The 20289-nt window shown below is 39.7% G+C and overlaps 1 protein-coding gene across 6 annotated transcripts in view; it reads right to left on the bottom strand.

Moving 5' to 3' along the window:
- The window catches only part of PTPRK (protein tyrosine phosphatase receptor type K), a 326009-nt gene that overhangs the window by 15172 nt on the left and 290548 nt on the right, over nt 1-20289 (bottom strand). For 3 of the 6 annotated variants that reach the window (XM_028723365.2, XM_077926014.1, XM_028723373.2), the window contains exons 15-21: nt 17600-17760; nt 15397-15432; nt 8595-8779; nt 7352-7439; nt 5347-5423; nt 2645-2681; nt 501-598 (exon numbers count right to left, since the gene is read on the bottom strand). In XM_028723365.2, coding sequence (XP_028579198.2) covers nt 501-598; nt 2645-2681; nt 5347-5423; nt 7352-7439; nt 8595-8779; nt 15397-15432; nt 17600-17760 — 682 coding nt within the window. The remainder of the gene's footprint in view (nt 1-500; nt 599-2644; nt 2682-5346; nt 5424-7351; nt 7440-8594; nt 8780-15396; nt 15433-17599; nt 17761-20289) is intronic. The other 3 variants (XM_028723367.2, XM_028723369.2, XM_028723370.2) reach the window with 1 other exon arrangement.

Here is a 20289-nt window from a genome sequence, read left to right as displayed (position 1 = left end):
AGTGTTGGACTTGGAGCTACACTCAATTCTCTTCATTAATCCAATACTTTATCATTTGTGCACTTCAAGACATGCTATAGTTGATTAATGCTTTGTTGAACAAGTTCATAGGGGGGAAATGATATTGTGGTTTCTTGCCCCATATATGCTTATCTCATCTCTAGGCCCTTGGTGTGCTTATACATAGGTGTACACATAATGTGACTCAGTCTAAATCACATGATTGATATACAACATATATCAATCAAGAAATTGGGGATATGTGTGCTGGATTTTAAGCACACAAGTCCTTTGACATGTTACACACATATGAATAAGGGAGAACAAGTTCAGTAGGGTTCCTGGCTCGCATCTAGGGAGATGGTAATCTGCTCTGGCATCTTTCATTTCAAATTCTGGTGCCTTTATTTCAAAAGCACTGATTCAATTTTCATTAGCAAAACATTTACAGTGTTCAATGTGTTTCCTAAGGTCTCAGCGCTTTCTAAGGTACTACTTACCCGTCCAACCTCAACTAAATTTGTAACCATAACAATGCACGCAGATTGTTCCTGCCATATCATTCTCCAGAAATCGTACACCGTTTCATGGACTGGACCTGAAAAGAAAATACTCTTAAATAAATGTAAAGTAACTACCAAGCCACTGATCTCTAAAATACCTGCCAGTTATTTCCTTAGGTATGAAGGACTCCAGTAATCCTCCCCGGACCACTGCACATTTATAATTTATGTTTCATTAGTGCTTAAGTATCTCACTTAAACCAGATTATTAGGCATTAGGACTCTTCAACTTGGCATTATGCAAGAAAACACTGAAGTACTAAAAATCAGTAATTTTAATATGGGTTCATTAGCACATGAAAAGTCATCTTATCATAGTCTTTACGGAAAACTCTATTTGTCCTGCTCTCCTGCTGTCATTTTATTACAGACAACAGAACCTCATGGTCTGTCCGTGATAGAACTTTGCAGTCAATTAAAATCCAGCCATCCTGTTCCCCCATAGGATGAATTTCATTGGCAGTGGCCCCTTAAGTTTCAGTCTAATACCTTAACTTAATAAGCCCTGCTTCGATTCTAATTCTAATAAATTTATATCCCCTTCTTAAATTAATGTAGGGTAACACCATCATTGACTACTAGTCAGGACAGGTTCAAGACAGTGTATAACTGAAAAATAGCTGCTAGGAAGCAGCAGCTGGCAAGGATTATTGTACCCATGTCATCCATGTGTGCTTTCTCTAGACACTGAATTGGCCACTGTGGGAAATAGGATGTTGGACAAGACTGGCCTTTGGTCCATTTCTGCAGGGCTATTTTTATGTTCTAAGGAAAAGACAGCACTAAATAAAATAAAAATTGTTAGCTAGTACATTAGGCCTAAACTAAGTGACAAAGAAGTCAGAAACAGCATCTGTGCTTACATTTTGAACACAGCTAGAGTTGTTGTGGGTTTTTGTTGTGGGTTTCCCCCTCACGAGTAAATGACAAGCAAATGGATCTTTACAGACACTTTGCTATGCAATTCTTAAGCCGATCAAAGAGCTGCATCTCTATTTTGTTACTTGTACCTACAGTGGACTATAGTAAACATTTTGCAGCAAGCATTAGGTGCAACTATATTAGATGAAACTTAACCAACAGTATTTAATAGTACTGCATTTTATATAGCTCACACAATTATAATCTGAGATGCTAAATTACTTAAAATACTTAGGCTCTATTTTAGTTAGCTATTATTTTCAAGGTTCTCCTATTGTAAAATGGGTTCCATGGGTTTAGCTAAGCACTGAAGAGATAGAAATCTCTTCAAGCTTAATGGGGCAAAATTCACTGCAGTAATGGTTAATGCTTCATTATATTCTCCAGAAATGATAACCTTAAATTAATTATGGACCAAATTATTAATAAGAGTTTTTGCTATGACAAGGGAGACACTTCAGATAAGGCAGAAGACTTGCTTCTTTGAGGCAAATTATCTTTCTTTCATGATTATTCTGCCTGGTTGTAACTATTACCGAGTTGATATAGGTGTAAAAAAACAAAAACGAAAAACAAGGATCCATGACTCCAATAGAGAGCCCCACATTCACTGCAACTAGAGAAGGGGCTTGCCCTGAAAATAAACCAAACTGTTCAAATATACCAACTGAAACACTCAAACAAGCAACCCTCCACCCCTCTCGCCAAACTACCCCCCCACACTTTGGCACAAGGGGTAACATGCAGCAGAAGGCTCCTAATCCAACAGGAGAAACCTTGTGGTGTCTCTTTTTTGCTGTGCAGAGCGTTGTTGCTAGCCAGGGGTCATGCGGCAGCCCTTTCTCCAGGTCAGGTTTTTGTGACATGGAGTAGGGTTAGGAGTAGAAGCATGCTCTCACAACCTTCCACACAATGGCTGGAGTAACCCTTCAGCAGTGGCGTAGCGTGGGGGGGTGCAGGGGGGGCCGGCCGCACCGGGCGCAACATCTGGGGTTAGGGCAAATCCACAGGTTAGGGGGCGCAAATCCACGGGTTAGGGGGCGCAAATCCACGGGTTAGGGGGCGAAAATTACTTGCCTTGCCCCGGGTGCTGACAACCCACGCTACGCCACTGCCCTTCAGACACTGTCCAAAATGACAGATACTCTGGCAAATCTTACCTTGGGTTGCGATGTAGTGACTTGGCCTTTGGTATCCCTGAAACAGCAAAATAAGTTGATTTCTACAATGGACTATTATTAGCTTTGAAAGTAGAATCCAGTAGGGAAAATGAAGGCACACCCAAGACATTTGTAGGCATCCTTTTCAATATATGGTAGTCGTAGCTGGTCAGCTATATTGCCTAGTTTTAGCTATTATTATTTTTTTTTAAAAAAAGCTTCCAAGTAAAGTGCTGGAAGAGAAATGAAGTCCCATTGATTTCAAATGGTTTCATTTCTGAGTGAATGTGCTTAAGACTGGATGGAAATTTCATATAACCTAATACAACATGTACTTTACGTAATATTAGATCAATGCTTCCTGATAGGTGTCATGTGAAATCTACAACTGGATCTCTGCTAGCATTAGTTCAGTGTTGAAACTATACACTTTGCCTTCACTTTTATGACTGAAATAGTTCTGTTTGCTGCTCCATATAATAAGCCGCGAAACAATCACACTTAATTAGCAAAAACTAACTTCCACTATGAATGCGCAAAAAATATTAGAGCCATAAATAACAAGCAGAACAGCTGAATGTTAGAGCTGGACAATGTGTATGTGTGCACAAATTCAAAATCTACATGCAATGTTGTATAAATACTTTGTGCAGTTATATAAACCAAATTTTAGAATTAAAACAAATTGTGTGCATATATAATACTTTATATAAAGACATGTATATACACATGCACATATAGTACTACTGATTTTTTTTCTACGCTATCATTTTCAAACATTGGAGAGAGCTCCACGCTATTCAGTGTATTAAAACTACAAAAAAGCAATAATAACCAGAACCCATGGAAATTATTTCCAAGTGCCATTTTTTGTTAATAGCATGGCACAGCATTGTAAGAAGAAGTAAGCAATTTAGTAGTGCTGGCTTGCAAGGAAAGGTACCTATATCCCCTTGTATACAAATGTGAGATATGAGCCTTATATGCAGTGCTAAAGCTCCTGTAAACACCTTCTTCTCCAATGTTCCCTCAATAATTATTATGTATTATTCTTGTTCTTAAAAATACTTCTGGAGGAAACAACTTTGTGTAATTTTCCTCATATGAAACACATTCTACTGAATTGCTTGAGCTGGGAAATTGCTGCTATGAAATGAACACCCAAAGAGAACTTGATATTCAAATAGATTATATGTTTATGAATTTATTTTAGTGCACAATTTAAAATTTTGTTGTAATAAATTAATTAGTTCCGTTTTGTATATGCTAGTAAAATAACATTTCTGTTTCCTTAGACAGAATTGTGTCCCTCGGCATTTAACCAAGAACCTGTGATGGTTTTAATAAGAGGACTTCATGCAAAGGTCCCTAAAAATTAGAGTGAGTTGCATGTGCTAGGCCAATGACTTCCATTTTAGAGAACAATACTTCTGCAAATTTATCAGCAAAGCCACAAATTTTATATTGACACTTCTCAACAACAAACTGCTGAGTCATTTCCTAGTAAAGCATACCACATTCATGGGTCTTAACATTTGTTGTATTGGATTTAGTCACGCTTAGATTTAATGGATCTCCACTGTGACTGAGGCTAAAATCTGAACCCTATTTGCCTGGGAGTAAGCCCCACCAAATTCAACAAGACTTACTTCTGAGTAGGCATGGTGCGGATTGCACTATAAATTGCCTAATCTCCAATTTTTAGTTTCAGTGAAATCATATCCAAACCCTTCCCCCGCCTTATTTCCATTTGTTTCTCTTGAATAGATATATATTTTGTGTCTCCAAAACATGTCCATACTTGTCCAAGACATAATCTCTGGTGGAATCATGAAGCACACGTTATGAGTTGTGTGAACACCCAGAACCAAAGGTGTTGGGGCAGGGAAAAGAAAAATGGAGAGAAACTCCTTGTGCTAATGGGACAACGTCAGTGGATACAACCTATGTCTCTAAATATATATGTTTGTGTATATACTATATATACCATTACTGAATTGTCCCCAGCCCATAAGAAAAGTGATCATGACTGGACTCCCTTTAACAAAAGGAGACAATTCACCAATTCACCACCATCAAGAACCCCTTTCGTATCATAACCAGGTCTCTTCAGAATCAGCACTATACACCAAACTATCCAGCTTCTCACATGAAAATGGAATGCAAAATAAAAGCTACTGACCAAAGCAAACAAAAATAATATTCAAGCAAAATGCGATTTTTCTTTAACAGATAAGGTCAGCTGGTTTAGCTGATGGTTTTCATGACTGCACTATAGGACTATCTAACTTTTAAAATACAGGTACAAACATAAATTATTAACACAAAGGAACATTTAAAAGACCAGATATATAAATGGGATTAATTAAATGAGGCATGCACATATATCTAGTAATAAAAATTAGAAGAGTAACACAACTGAGAATGTTTGCTATATTAAATAGTCATAACAGGATGCTGTTATTCACATATAGTGGTACTTACATCCCTGTACAGCCAAATCTACAGCCCAAATCAAAGTCAGATGTGAAAGAAAGCACAACAATGTCAGTGAGTACTAGGACGGAGAACAAGGAAAAGTGTACATTTTGTTCTTAATTGGGGGGGGGGGAAGCTGTCATTCAGTTTGTAGGAATTGCATGCAAAAAAGTTTCACAGAGAGAAGCTGGAAAGAAAAAGACCAAGCTGTATCATCTACTTACATCAATGTAATTAGCATTAATGTAGTCTGAAGAAGGATCATCTTCCACAGGTTGTAATATCACTCTGGAGTGGTCATCTGTAAATATATTGTGTGAGTCAAAACTTGTCCAGGACAAATGTACAATAGGTATGGATAAACAATGATAGAAGGGACTGGACCAGCAGATATTAGCATCTAACAAAACAGACATTTTAGTGGATGGCTTTAATCCAGGGATGGCCAACATGAACCCCTGAAGATATTTCAGGAGAAAGTCCTGACAATAGACCATGCTGGCTGGTGGAGTTCAGAAACATCTGGAGGGCCCTATATTGACTACTCTGGTGTTTAAACTTTCACCTGAGCAGAAGCAACACACTCCTTTTTTTAGGAGTTCCACTGAAATATGTGTATATGCAATGGATGATGATAAGTAGGGGCATATATAGCTGTCTTAAACTAGACTTCATAGCTTAGTTCAGTCTTTGATGCGTGACAGCTACTTTAAATAGTTCCATGTGGCAGCTGCTTCATTGTGATCAATGAGCAATGTGCTCAAGAGCAACCTGTCATATGAGAAATTTACTTTTAACACTGTCATTTAGGTGGATTTGCAGTGGCATGGATATGCTGCACATCACTCTAGTATAGTTCCCCCCCATCCTAGCCCCCTCCATATATTTTTATGCTACAATTGTCAGGGAGTCGCAGTCCAAAATATCTGGTGGGCACCATGTTGGGAAAGGCTGGTCCACTCAAATGGCTCGGTGGAATTAGTTTACAAGCAGGGCGATTGAGAAAGGCCATCAGAGAAATTATCAGTGTATTGGAGGAACGGGGAGGAAGAAGATGCACTCACAGTCCTATTTATTCCCCATCCCCCATCCCCCAGTGGAGTAAAAAGGCTTTTCAGGAGGAAAGTCACAAAAAACACAGTTCACCAAGCAATAATGGCACATAGTGTAATCTCTTGGTGCCTTTATCACTACCAAAGGTAGTATGTGAACTGAACCCTCAACAGTTAAGAATCTGGCCCACCACAATCACTAAAATGTTCAGCTCTTGAAAAATTGTGATTTGAATGCATACGCTTTCACACATCTGAATATGATGGACAGAGAAATCTAAGCCTTTATCAGCCGTTTTCCCACTAGCACCGTGATAGCAGATGCTATTCTTGTTGTAAAATGGTAATCAAATTTTGTTTGTGCTTTGGTCTTAACTATCAAAAGCTTTACTCCTGAGGATCTGTCAGGGTTCTTTGATTCTAATCACTGCATCAGAATGCACCAGCAGTAGACAACTGAAAAATCAAATATGGTGTAGCAGTGTAGCAGAAATGCAGTGAGAAGTTAATTTAAATTTAAAAAGAACTAAAGAGAGGGGAAATTGGTTTGCAGAAAAGACTTTTTACTTGTATCTTACTACCCCTTTCTCTCATCCCTTCATTCATTTCTGATTATTATAACATTATTTAAAATTACCTTTTATCTGTACATAAATAAATAAATATCTCACCATATTTCTATCTGTAAGCTGCTTTGCCCCCTCAGGGAGAAAGGCGGAGTATAACAACAACAACAACAACAACAACAACAACAATATCTTCCTTCAACACACCTACCACCTCCACCAAGCACCAGTTCAGCTGAAAGGCTATACAGCATAGCAAGGGACCTGGGTTCACTCTCATGTTGTTGCTAGGCAACAATCAATCCATTGAACCAAAGTAGAAATTGTCAAACTTAACTTCCCCTGATCTCTCATTATAAAGGTAAAATGTGATTCAGTCAACAATTGTGGCCCTATAATCTGCATGATGTAGATATAATCAATGTGGTGTAGTGATAAAAGTGATGGACCAGGAATAGGGAGAGCTGTTCAGATCTCCACTCAGACTCACCATGATGCTCAGTCACCATTTCTCAGCCAGACAGGGAAACTGGATGGGTGGGGGAACCAGGTATGCTGTATGAGTTTACTAAATATTCATCAACATAATGAAATATCCACTTTTAACTTACATGCGATAATGTTTCCATATCTATTCTTTGTTCTGTTTTGATCCTTTTTTGCCACATCCCAAGAAGCTGACTGCCCTTCAAAGAAGCTCTTTATTTAAAAAAAAAAGGGGGGGGGGGTGGATGAGATTAAAATTCACACATATTTTTGCATTTATTTCAACATTTGTTTTAGTATTCAAAATAGCAACCACCTACATTTTTCCATTAGAAATAAATGTAATAACTGGTCTGGAAACTTCTGATGGGGGCAGAAGCAAACATTGAGCAAATTCAAGGCCTGCTACTTTAAACTGCAAGAAGTGTGTGCTTCTTGCTTTCGCCTGTTTCTCCATCCCTAATACAAATAACATAAATTGTCCAACAACAAATAGGTAAACATGTGAAGAAAGAATTTCCCAGTTAAAAATGATTTCTGTCACAGTGACAAAAATAAATCAAGTATTTCTTGAGTGAAACGCCACAATATGGACTTGCACTAGCATGCTTCTCATTCACAGTAAAGTCATTTTTATGGCATGCTGTTCAAACATGGCTATGGGCAGTGGCAGATTTTGGTCTTTAAAATTTCAGTCCTGTATGAGGCAAAAATTTGGAACCCCCTGCTCCTCACCTTCTGTTCTTTCAATTCACTGCATTATAGTTGCAAAGCCCTGCAGCACCCTCTAGCGTCAGCTCCCAATGTGGTCACACTGGTCCAAATCTGCCACTGCTATAGGCTCTGTACACTGTCCCTGTACCCTGAATTTTTTTACAGGGTTTATGCACATCAACATAAGGAGTCCAGTGGCCTATCTAGTCTACCACCCCATTTCCCACAGTGGCCAACCAAAAGCCTGAGACCAGGTAGGGTTGGATGGATCCACCTACCACAATCCTACTCTCTCCATACCTTGATAGCAACCAGTTATCTGACATAAATATCAGTGTTAAAACAGCTGACTTAAGAATGGTTATGAAAAAATTGCTGCAGAACAGGAGGGACTTTCGGTAGAGAGTGGATGTTTCAAGCACACCCTTTGTAATGCTTTATGACATAGCTTCTAAAGCAATGAAATTTCAAAGTTTCTCTTTGGGATTATTTCATTGACTCATGGTTCACAGAGAAGTGGTCTTTTAACAATTTAATCCCAATTAAACATTCATTTTAATCTTCTTGTAATTAAGAACTCGTGAAAACAAGAAGCTGTACTCTCAACGGGCCTCTCCTAAGTTATTGAAAAAACACAGCTGTTGACATTTTTACCTCATATTCTTCTTTAAAACCGTAGCTGTCAGATGTTTTCATGAGGTTGATATGCTGCAGCAAATCAGCTACTCTTATAGCAGGATGTAGTTGGCCTGTTTGGTATGGAGACTCTGTTCCTTCGCAGAGGTAGCGAGGCACATCGAGCAGACGACTTGACTCTGCTGTTGCACTGTGGTTTTCATCTGTGGTGATATTAATCCAGAGAATAAGAATTAAACTCAAATACTCCAAGATACAGTCCAGTTTTAAATCAGCTCGCTGCCACACTCTGTAAAGGTTTTGGAAACCACAATAAGGAATGTGCACACAACAAATGTGTTCTGGCTTTTTGAAAAGCATTGTTTTGGGAAAAGGTCTGTTCTTTTCTCGAGAACTAGGCAGTGCTAATTTCACCTGGGACCAGGATGACAGCACAGAAGATAATTTTACATGCCCCCCCCCCCTTTTAAATCAAATTCACTGTCCAGCAGTAAATGATTGAACTCAGTTTGAGTTGGCCAACTCTAGTCAGCACAAATTGCCAGAATAGGCTCAAAGTGCTGTTCAACTTTTGTATACAGCTGATGGGCCTTGGGGTAACTTACAACACTATTGCAACCTCTATATGCCCCATACATATACTGAGTAAGCAGTAATCTTCTATTTATGGCTGCCTTGGAGCCCTCAAAACCTGCTACAAGCTCACATGGACTTGTTCTCTGTGATCTATCTTTCCTTAAGAACATGATAAGAGTAAATGCTTCAAGCAAAGCTGTCAATCTTTGCTTGGACCAGAGGCTGGCTTTACATTTTATGGCTGCTGCACAGAGGTAATTCATGTACCCTTGGAGATTTTGGAGGTGGGGAGAGAGAAAAGGAACCATTGCACAAAAAGAGTTCACCCTGAGATAATCGGTATGTGCAACGTAAACTGAACGTTGGCCTTCAAGAGTCTCAAAGGGATCTTGTTTCTAGAGAGGGCTGTTGTCTTCACACTCTGCTTAAGCGTTTTTGGAGGTATCTGGCCAGGCACCAGAAACAGAATGAACAAAATTCACTTCATTCAGTGGTGCAGGTTGGAAAAATGTCCAAAAGAAGAAGAAAAACAGTGCTTTATTTTGCCGTGGATTCCCCTCCCCTCCCCCACCCCATTTTGGATGTTCATTAAGTAACAATGAGTGGATGCCAAATGCAAATACAGTATTAGGCAAGTTTCTGGTTTTAAAGTTGGAGTTAATGTTTTCAGGTGAAAATCCATAGCAAGTATATATATTTTACATGCCCCCCCCTCTTTTTAAATCAAATTCACTGTCCAGCAGTAAATGATTGAACTCAGTTTGAGTTGGCCAACTCTAGTCAGCACTCTAGTCATACTCATGCAAACTTCTTTGCGTTGCTCAAATTTATTAGTTGCAACAGTTTTCTGTACCTTTGGTCCCACCCCCCGTAAACAATGCAGGGGAAGTACATGCTATTGTTTTTAATTTTTTACAAGTATTCCAGCACAATTTCTTTTACATTATATACCATTTAGACCACATAGCATGCTTTAGTTTTTCCTTCTTGTGTATTTCTGGTCAGACACTTGTGATGTATTTAGACAAAAAATTAACATAAGGTAATTTTCTTATGATAGAAATGTAAAATAAGCATGTCAAATTACACCACTCTCTGGGACATCAGAAAAAAAATTCAGCGTAAACTTAAAATTTCCCTATACAAGCTACCCCTGTTCAAAATTTTCTGGAAAATCCACCTCGCTACCCTGATCTGATCCTGCTATGCCAATTTTGCATTATATTATAGTTACCTAGTTAAGCAACACAGATTGTTTGAGAGAAGAATATACATTAACAAATAAAGATTAATCTGACGATCAGAGTACCTAGTGCACACACCATAAAATGACGCTCTGATGTTAGAATCAGTACAATAAGATACAGCTAAAGGCCCTTCACATTTTCAAACACATCAACTCCTTCAACTGAAATCCCACTCCACTGACATAGGTATATGTTCAAATTAAACTTGGGTTTGACAGCTTCAGAATGACTATAAGAACCCACTTGTCTAGCATGATAGAGCCCTATCCAGCTGCTTGCCAGCCACAGTTGCCCCAGCCAACACCTGGGAAATACACCTGGGAAATACATGAAAAAGAAACACATGTATTGTATGGCAGAGCTTTGCCACTAGTCATCTTCTACAACTATTTCACATTTATTTTGAACCAATCTTGAACAAGATGCTGGACAGAACACAGAAGCTTCCAATTTGGTAGCAGATTACTTGCATTCCAAATCTGAATTTTAGGAATTTACTTCTTCCACACTGATCTGACTCCACCAACAAGAAACATTTGAACTAACAAAGCGGGGTCCTATTTCAAAACAGACACATATCAAAGTCCAACAAAGATCAAATCCAAAGTCATTTTTAAGTACCATAAAAGCAATCATGTTATTATATTAAAGTAAATAACCCTGCTTCTTAAATGATCTCATGGGGTTTTAATTTGAATCATCGTGTGCTTCATTAAACTGAGTAACAGTGTGAATGACAAATCAAAGTCATATTAAAGACAGTATTTCATTCATTATACCATATATCTTGTAATATAAATCACCTCATTTACCCAGCCAACATTCACACAATATACTATAAAGCATGGTTCCACAGGATGGGCATTATGCAAGGCTTAGACTTGTGCAATCCCAGTTTACCTCTTCTGAGGAGGATTAGTTTAGAAGCTTTTGTTTAGTAATAGGTTGATTCTGAACAGTAATGGATGTTGTTTGAACAGCTAAAACCCTGGTTAATGTTAATTATGTTTTGTTTGAAATAAGCTAACTTGAAACTATGTTTCATGGCTGTGTGTTCTATGGTTCAGTGTGACATCTTAACACACTCACCCTGTCTCCTCAAATACTTACCAGTTATAGGGACTGTAGCCCATTGAAGCATTAAAAAAAGCAAATAAATCTTGAGACATTCGAAAACTTTTTTTATGTTAGAAAACAGTCAAAGCTTAAGCTTAAAAGCTGTAGAAGCTTTATAACAATGGTAACTAAAATAGCTTCTACAATTTTGGAATCATAAAGAAATCTAAACAACTTTGTGCCATTTTAATCACCACAGACATGCACATATTACAAAACCATTTTTGTGTATGTATGTATGAAATGAAATGAAATGTCAAATATAAAAAAAAAGGAAGAATGAGCAATGGTATCAAATCTCTAGCATAAATACAAGCTCTCATGAACTCCAACTAAGACATTTTGCCTCACGTAAATAATATTTGTCAATGAACAACAAACAACAAACCACACTGTGATGTGAATGCATGCTGAAACTGTCAGGCCGCCTTTCAGTTTTGCCCTGGGGTTGCTCTTCACAGCTGCCTGTCTCACTAAAATTCGAACAGATTAACCTTTGCATGTCAAAAGATTTGTTTCACCTAACTCAGTTGGAGGTTTTGATAGCTCTAATGTCACATCAAATATACTTGTGTAGTGAGTACATGGCAGCAAGAGCCTCTTGATGAAAAGGATTAGGAAAACAGCACCCAATCAGCAAGTTTAAAATTAGCAATTATTTAGATATGTTAATTATAATTTAAAGCTGTAATCAAATCATTACAAAATGGCTGAAGAAAAAGCATGGGGCATTTGACACAATGCGGAATGTGTGCATAGGAGACCCACATCCATATACCTGACCAGCTATGGAGCCCTGAGTTGGGGTTACTATTATAGTATAGTAGACCTGATTTCAAATCCCTACCCTGTCATGAAGCCCATAGGATGACCTTGGGCAAATTCCCAGCCTACTCCACAAAGTTTTTTAAAGAATAAAGGGGAAAGGGAACCATGGAAGCCAACCTAAGCTCCTTATCATAAGGGCAAGGTAAAAATGTAGTATGTACAATGAACTAGCTCCATCCACCTAAGATAAGACAGGGAAGTGTGGTTCTCAAACACCACTTCCTGTACCACATTGTAAGCTGCTTTTTAACAACAAAAACTGGGGCATTTTTAAAAATAGTTTGTGATATGGCAAGGGAATCTGTAGTTCAAAGCTGGGGGAAATGAAGCAGTCCCATGGGATGTGCTCAAACCTTAGATAACAGCTAAAATGTTTTTTTAGATTCTGGCCTAACTCTTTTAGCTCAGAAAGTTATAACAAGTTCCAAAGGGCCTGAGACACAGCCATCTAAAATTTTTATTCCTCATGTTATAAAATCATGTTCCAAAGCCCCCAAACTGCCATGTATTTTGGGGAGGGGAGGGGGATGCTTGAATTCAATATGGCAAAGGGTGTGGGAATTTGAGGCGGTCACTATACGGTGATAAGCTTTTTGGGTATGGATCAGTTTCCATTAGAATTTGGATCCATTTCAATGCAGTTTCTGGCCAGCATTTAGCACTTGAGTTCATTTGGTTGCACTACTGGTTGATTTATGCTAGGAAAAGGATAAAACAAATGTTCCTATGCTGGCCTTTGATTCGACTAAGATATCCTTCTGGATTACTGTATGGGAGACTGGCAGACAATATTTTAATGGTTGCTGCTACCTGTCAGGTAGGTTCCATAGGACTCTATGTTGAATCACATGCTGATTAGGCTTCAGGATTAAGCTGTCTGCAGATATGGACTGGGAATGGCAAAAGAAATGTTGAATGGGTTTCTGGATCTGGTAATGTCTGGACTGAGTTTGTTAGGCCACATCCTGGACCTGACACTCCTTGTTCAAGTAGACTTGTTACACAAAGTGCTACGGCTGTAGTCCCTCCCATCTATTATTGTTTGCATTCGTCTGTCTTGAAGGGAAATGGAGTGCGCCTCTGGGGGTGAAGTCAAAGGGCTGCATTAGCAGCACCAAAGCAAATTCTCTAAGGTGCAAGCCTGGGCAGTGTGTATGGAGGTCCTGGGCTGCCCAGACAGCATCGCTGATGTGGTCCAAATCAAAGCAGAGGAATACTTTTGGCACCAGCTTGGCTGCAGGAGTTGCCAAAATGAGGCACACAAGGTGCCATCTAACCATCTTAGGGACTTCACTCCAAACTTGTATCAGGTTCTCTCCTTAGTCTTTTCTTCTCCTATCTAGGCTCTTGTAACATCTAGGTTAGATTACCTCTGTGCATTTTAATGGACTTTCCTTCGTAGATAATTTCAAATTTCCATTGGTTCAATTGAACTGCACAGATTTGAACACATTGTTTTTCTGGACGCACTGCCAGTTGTAGGCTTTGACTTATAAAACTTGAAATTACTTGGGACCAGGATATTTGATAGACCCTTTTCTCTCATATTTATTTGAAACATTTCTACCTCATCCTTCAATATAAAATCTCCCAGGGAGATTTCAATATTATTGAAAACGCCCAACAAGTAAGTAAGTAAATAATAAAAATTGAGAGCTATGTAAAACCACCAGTCACACTTCTTAAGCCATTCAAAACATGGGTGGGAACACACACACAAGTGGTGAAAATTGTACAGATGAGGTGCCACTTGCAAGGCCCTGTCGCTGGTGGACACCCACCACATTTAAAGAACATGGGTGCACTAGAAGTGGGACTCCCATGATGATCACAACAATTAGGTAGGTTCATACAGGAGAAGGTGGTGCTTCAGATGCCAGGTCCTAGGCTGTTTATAGCTTTATGGTCAAAGTCAGCCCTTCAAATTGTACATGGAAACAGATTGGTAGCTAGTAAAGAACAGGATGTGCTTGTTTCCAGATGTCACTGTTAACAGGCCAACTAGCCTTCAAAAGCAGCCTCATGTAAAGTACTGTCTAGTAATCTAACCAGGGCATGGAAAACTGCCACAAGGTAATATATTTTCTAAGAAGGAAGCTAGTTAACTGGCTGTCTGTGTCACAGAGTGGTACAAATGGGAAATATGCATCTCGAAAGTGGGACTCAACAGCACCCTTAAAGCTAAGGACTGTCTCCTTTGGGGAATGCAACTCTAAACAATACAAGCTGAATCCTCATTTTCTATTTAGTCTTGTCTCCTGAAAAGTCCCTTCCCGATCTTTAATATTGGTTTCAGAATCCTCCCTCTCTGCTCTGGTTTCCCCAGTAGCTTCTCAGCGGTGGTGCTTTGAAACAAACTTTGAGGTATCAGTTGGTTATTATTTCAATGCCAGTTTTTAGTTTTAAAAGCAAATTTTATTCTGCAGAAGATCAGCGATATAGGGTGCTTCCAGACAGGAGCATAATATGGCTAAAAAGTCAGTTGCTGCAAACTGGTCACTACTCTTTTTTAAAAAAACCTCATTGGATTTTGCTGTTGGCAAGGGGAAATGGGGATTAAATGCAGGGAGAGGGTATACAGACTGGCATTTTGATGCCGACACATTGTGTGGACACTGAAAGAAACCTGCATACATGAGTAGCACTGATCCTACAATAAATGCCTTTTTGGAAGCATCCATAATCACACTACCATATCAGGTTGAATATGTGAAACCACCACTGTTTCTAAAGCAAGGTCAGCTTTGAAAACAAAAATATCACTGAAGCAGCCACCAATTAAGCTGTGAAAACCAACAATTAGCCTCCCAAAGTGAGGGAGAAACCAGCTTCCAGTGCACATTTCAAGCCCAGGAAGGCCGTTCATTTCTCTTGACTATTTGATGCTGCCCGAGGAAAATGAGTACACCCGAATGTTCTGCCAACAGCAGGCTTATATTTCCAGTCTGAAACAAGCTGTTTAGACACCCAGTAAATATATTGGTTGACAGGAGTTATAAACCATGCAAGGAGATGAAATCCATGAAGGAAGAGATTATGGACTAGGTCCTCACCTAACACAGCAGTCGGCACAAGTGGATCATTGGGCACTGCAGGAAAACAAAGCTCGTGAAGAAATACATTACCTTCAATTGGTGTATTTTTTTGTTTTATCAATAAAGAAACATAGATAATTTTATAAAGTCACATAGCAGTGTCTATTAGTGAAACAGAGAACACACAGTCTGCTTTGTTGAAAGCAATGTTTGCATTTTCCACAATGCCATAAACGCACAAAATTATCCACTACGACCCAATTAGGCTATCTTCTAAGCATTTGCTGCTTGACAGCCACAGAGCAAACTCTCAGGTAGTTTTGCCAGTGCAGCTGCCAACAGCTAATTGAACAGTTAGGAAGCAATTGCTGCTATTAGAAACTCAGTTCTAGCCTAAATGCACCCTGTGTTTTTCACAGGGCGTAGCTGAAATGCCCTTGATTGAAACATTCATCAGCAAATTCTCTGATGAAAGAAAAGTGAAACATCACAAGTACTTAAATCAGCAAGTGGACACCTTACTTTCACACTACACTCTTAGTAAATTATGGCATACTAAGCCTAATTTACATACAGTTCCTTTTAGGGATGTTCTCCCAAGGCAGGCATGGAAAAGAACTCCATGGGCTCATAAACACTCACTTTAAAGGAAAAGCAAACTTTTTAACACTTCCAAATTATTTCTAAGCAAGAGAAGAATTTCAGATTTCACTGGCTGATAATTAGCTTTCTTTGGGAACAGCCAAGGACTGTGGAGGCTTTGGCATCCCAAACCAACTGCTTAAGCCCTACAAATGTCTTAAAATTGGCCTTCCATTGCATTACAGTCCAGCTAATTTTAGAGAGAGGAGTGAAAGCCAAATTCAAGGGTGAGGGAGAAGGCCACCCTCCTGTGGAAGACCTGTGGAGAAGGAGGTCTTCTCCCTCATGCTTGGATTGGCCTCCTGCGGAGTCTCTCTCCCACTCTTGCAGGAACTAATGGAACAAATTGTTCCAGTAGGGAAAAATATATTTCAAGGTACAAACCTGAGATTGAGGAGAAGAGGTAATCTACCATGAGTACTCACAATCCCTCTCAAATTGAATCCCGCATAGTGTCTTTAACCCACACTTCAATGGGAAAATTTGACGTATGGACCTATGTCTATCACTAGAACAGTGCACAGCAAGGAGAGTTACCACGAGTTAATTGATTTACCTTGGCTAAGGAAAGAAGGGACAACATATGCTCTTAAGAATGCTACCATCGTGCTTGCTATTACATGAGCACCTAGAAAATGGTAGAAATAACTAGGCTGGGCAAAAAGGTACTCAGTCTCATAATCCATGTTTTTTGTCCCAAACAGCTTGCAGGAGTCTCTGAGCCAGATAGTACACTAGTTAGGAAAGGGACCAGCTAAGTCAACAATGTACTTAGAATGCCTTAGATGGCTGTCACATGATACTACATTTTTACAGTGTATAGATCATTGATGGGAAGTTCTCAATACCCTGCAGCCAACCACGCCTGCCAAAAATACTCTCTGGAGGTTTGTCCTGAGAGGGACCTTCCTGAACCAATACAGTCGTACCTTGGTTCTCGAACAGAATGCGTTCTGGGAGTCTGTTCAACTCCTGGAACCGTTTGAAAACCAAGGACCATCCTGCAGCCAATTGGAAGCCGCGGAAGCCATTTGGCTTCTGAAAATCGTTCAGAAACTGGAGCACTCACTTCTGGGTTTCAATTTCAATTTCTGGGAGCCGATTTGTTTGGAAGTCAAGGTATTGTGAGATCCAAGCTATGGCTGTACTGCTACTGGGAGTTGATGGAGGAGGGGGCCATCACCCAAAATTGGGGTTGGGTGTGACTGTTGCATATAGTGGTGCCTCAGGTTAAGTACTTAATTTGTTCCGGAGGTCTGTACTTAACCTGAAACTGTTCTTAACCTGAAGCACCACTTTAGCTAATGGGGCTTCCTGCTGCTGCTGTGCCGCCAGAGCCCAATTTCTGTTCTTATCCTGAAGCAAAGTTCTTAACCTGAAGCACTATTTCTGGGTTAGCGGCGTGTGTAACCTGAAGCGTATGTAACCCGAGGTACCACTGTAGTTCAAGTGTCTCACTAAATTAATTTATTTAGTGTAAATGTAGCAGCACATCTACAGAGCACCTATACACAGAAACAAAGTAAGTTGCCAGCTTCAGTTACAACGGCCATTTAAGCTCTGCCATTACTGTACTTACATCTGGGACTGAAGTTATGGGAATCCATAAAGGTGACCGAGAGAGGGTCCTCTGCATGAAGCGTGCTTTGATCAGCGTAACTCCTATCCATTGCGTTCACCATATGGGTCATTTCTTGCCTGGCGTTTCCCATTGCATCTTTGCGTTTCTTAGCAAGTTTGCTGCCCAGCCAAAAGCCAAAAGAAAAAAGCAAAAAAATGAAAGTCATCATAATTTTTCCATCTGGTGATCAATCACATGTAACAGTACCAAAATGAAAGAATCTCTCAAACTTAAGAGCAGCTTTAGATGCTCTGGTACCCACAACCACGATAATGTACAGTTGCCGTTGTAGTGTCTGGAAAGGAACTTGCACAGGAAGGGTATTCAACTTGGGCACTTTTCATCTTTAGTAACCTGCAGCCTGATCCTAACCACATCGACTCAGAAATAAGTTGGAAATATTTCAGTTGGGACTTGCTTTCGAGTGGGTAGAATTGGGAGTTCAGCTTTAGTTTCACAAGGAGCCTATCAAGAACAGTGCAAGCATTGGAAACATTAAGCACTTGTGCTTCCGACTTGTTACTACCAATGATGAAGCTACTCTTAGGAGTTTACAGGACAAATTTACACACTGCAGTGATCCAAACTTGTATCCATGCCACTATTTTTATTTCTTGTTGTGAGATAATATTTATCGTGTAGAAATGTTTTTGTTTACAAATTCATATTCTTCTCTCCCTTTAATTGCTGCTTTTCCATGCAATTATGCCAAAGTACTCAAATTGGAAACAAAATTCCATTTTAACTTAACCTTTATACAAATAAACAGCATAATTATATCAAACGATCTTTGACCTATGTTTGGATTTGTAATCAGAGAATTCATTTTTCTGGTTTTTCTACCACATCTTCTGCTCTATCATTTAATTGCTTAGATTGGCAAAGGTATGCAAACAGCACAACAAAAGGAAGATAGTTCTGTTCATGTTAGGATTACATCTCACAGATCACCTTTGAATTAATTAATTAATATTTTAAAGGGTATAGGATGTTAATTAGCCAAAGGCCTGGCTGAAGAGGTAGGGTTTTGCCTGGTGCCTAAAGGTATATAATGAAGGCCCCAGCTGTTCTCCTGCAGCAGAAGTGAGGAATTGGATCCAGCCCTGGATCCAGAAGTAGGCTTCCCATCTATCCATCTCCTGATGTCTTATGACATCAAGTCATTTAAAGTTCAAGCCCAGTACAGTACAGGCTTGCACTTAAGCCACAGCTGAAAGAATTATTTCTGTTACCATCAGCGGTGGAGGAAGCCACCCATAGGGGCAGGGTGCACCATGGGGCCTCTGGAGTCTGCCTGACTGCCTCCTCCCACTCAGCCGCCCTACAGCTGGGGGGGTGGGAGGCAGAAGGCAGACTGTTTGGGCAGCACGGAGCCTGCATGTGCCCAAGCCACCACATCTCTCCCAGGAGAGTGTGCTCAGGCACACTGCAGGCCCTGCGATAAGTGCCGCCCAGCATTTTGTCACCCTCCTCAGTGGTGACACCCAGGGAAAACCACACCCGCCCCCCCTGCCTCCGCCCCCACAGAACAACGGAAAAAGATGCAATATTTTTTAAAATGCCAAATTTTGGTCACGAAGAAAGTATGAGAGCACCCACTGTATTCCTATTTTTTCTTTTGCAGCTGCAGCTTGAATCATCCCTTCCCTGACATCATATAACTTCACTCACAGGACAGGCGAGCGTGGTTTGCCCCAAACCCTATGGTGGGCTAAGTTTTGAGACCTGATAGGACAAATTAGGTTCCCTACCATCACCCCAAAGCGTGGCAAATGGGGGAACAATATTTTGACTTCTATGCTTATACTTTTAAAAACAGAATTCTGTGCTGTTCACACAGTCTCACAGAATCTCACAATGTTCACTGAATCTCACAGGATCCAAACTGCATGCAAAGGAATTCCTATATAGCTGATATCCTTCCCATTTGTACACACCTGTACAAATTCACTATCATATGCAGAGGGAGAAGCTAGATGTTCACTGGGCGGGGCTGAATCCTTAAGGTACAAGCAACTGCATTAGATTATCCTAATTAGTACACAAATATTTGTAAAACACTGGTGGTTTTTCACAGATAAAACACCACAAAACACCACCTGTGTTAATTAAGGACACAGAGCACTCAATTTGCAGTTAAACACAAATTGCATCAATACTCCTGCTTTCAGGACAATTGTTTATTTCCAACTGTGAAATCCCAAATAAAGTGTCATCAGGATAGTTTATCATAATATATACTGCATATTAATAACATGTTGGTATACTATGTATTAAGTATGTGTGTGTGAAACATATATTAAAATGTTCTTAATGGGTGACACAGTTGTAATTTAAGGAACAGCTGAGAAAGGTATTTCTGGAATATTAATGGATAAGTAACAGACATCTTTAAAATGTGCATTAATGTTCTTGCTTAGAAGTAATGCTCCTTAAGAAAAAATCTGCCTTGTAAGGGATGTCTAGATTTGGTGAAGAAGAAAATGTCCTCTGGACATAATCAAAGACACTCTTCTCATACTATTGAGAAAATGCAGTTACAGCTAACAAGATATGGATCCATTCAGATTCTTGGCGCTGACAAGTCTCTGCTCAAATTCAGTAACACAGCCCTCGTGTGCTTGGTCACATGTAGACCTAGACTGCTT

Source organism: Podarcis muralis, chromosome 3 (genome assembly GCF_964188315.1).
Source record: "Podarcis muralis chromosome 3, rPodMur119.hap1.1, whole genome shotgun sequence".
NCBI classification, from domain to species: domain Eukaryota; kingdom Metazoa; phylum Chordata; class Lepidosauria; order Squamata; family Lacertidae; genus Podarcis; species Podarcis muralis.
Note: the sequence above shows the minus strand (reverse complement) of the source record. Positions and strands in the feature narration are given on the sequence as shown.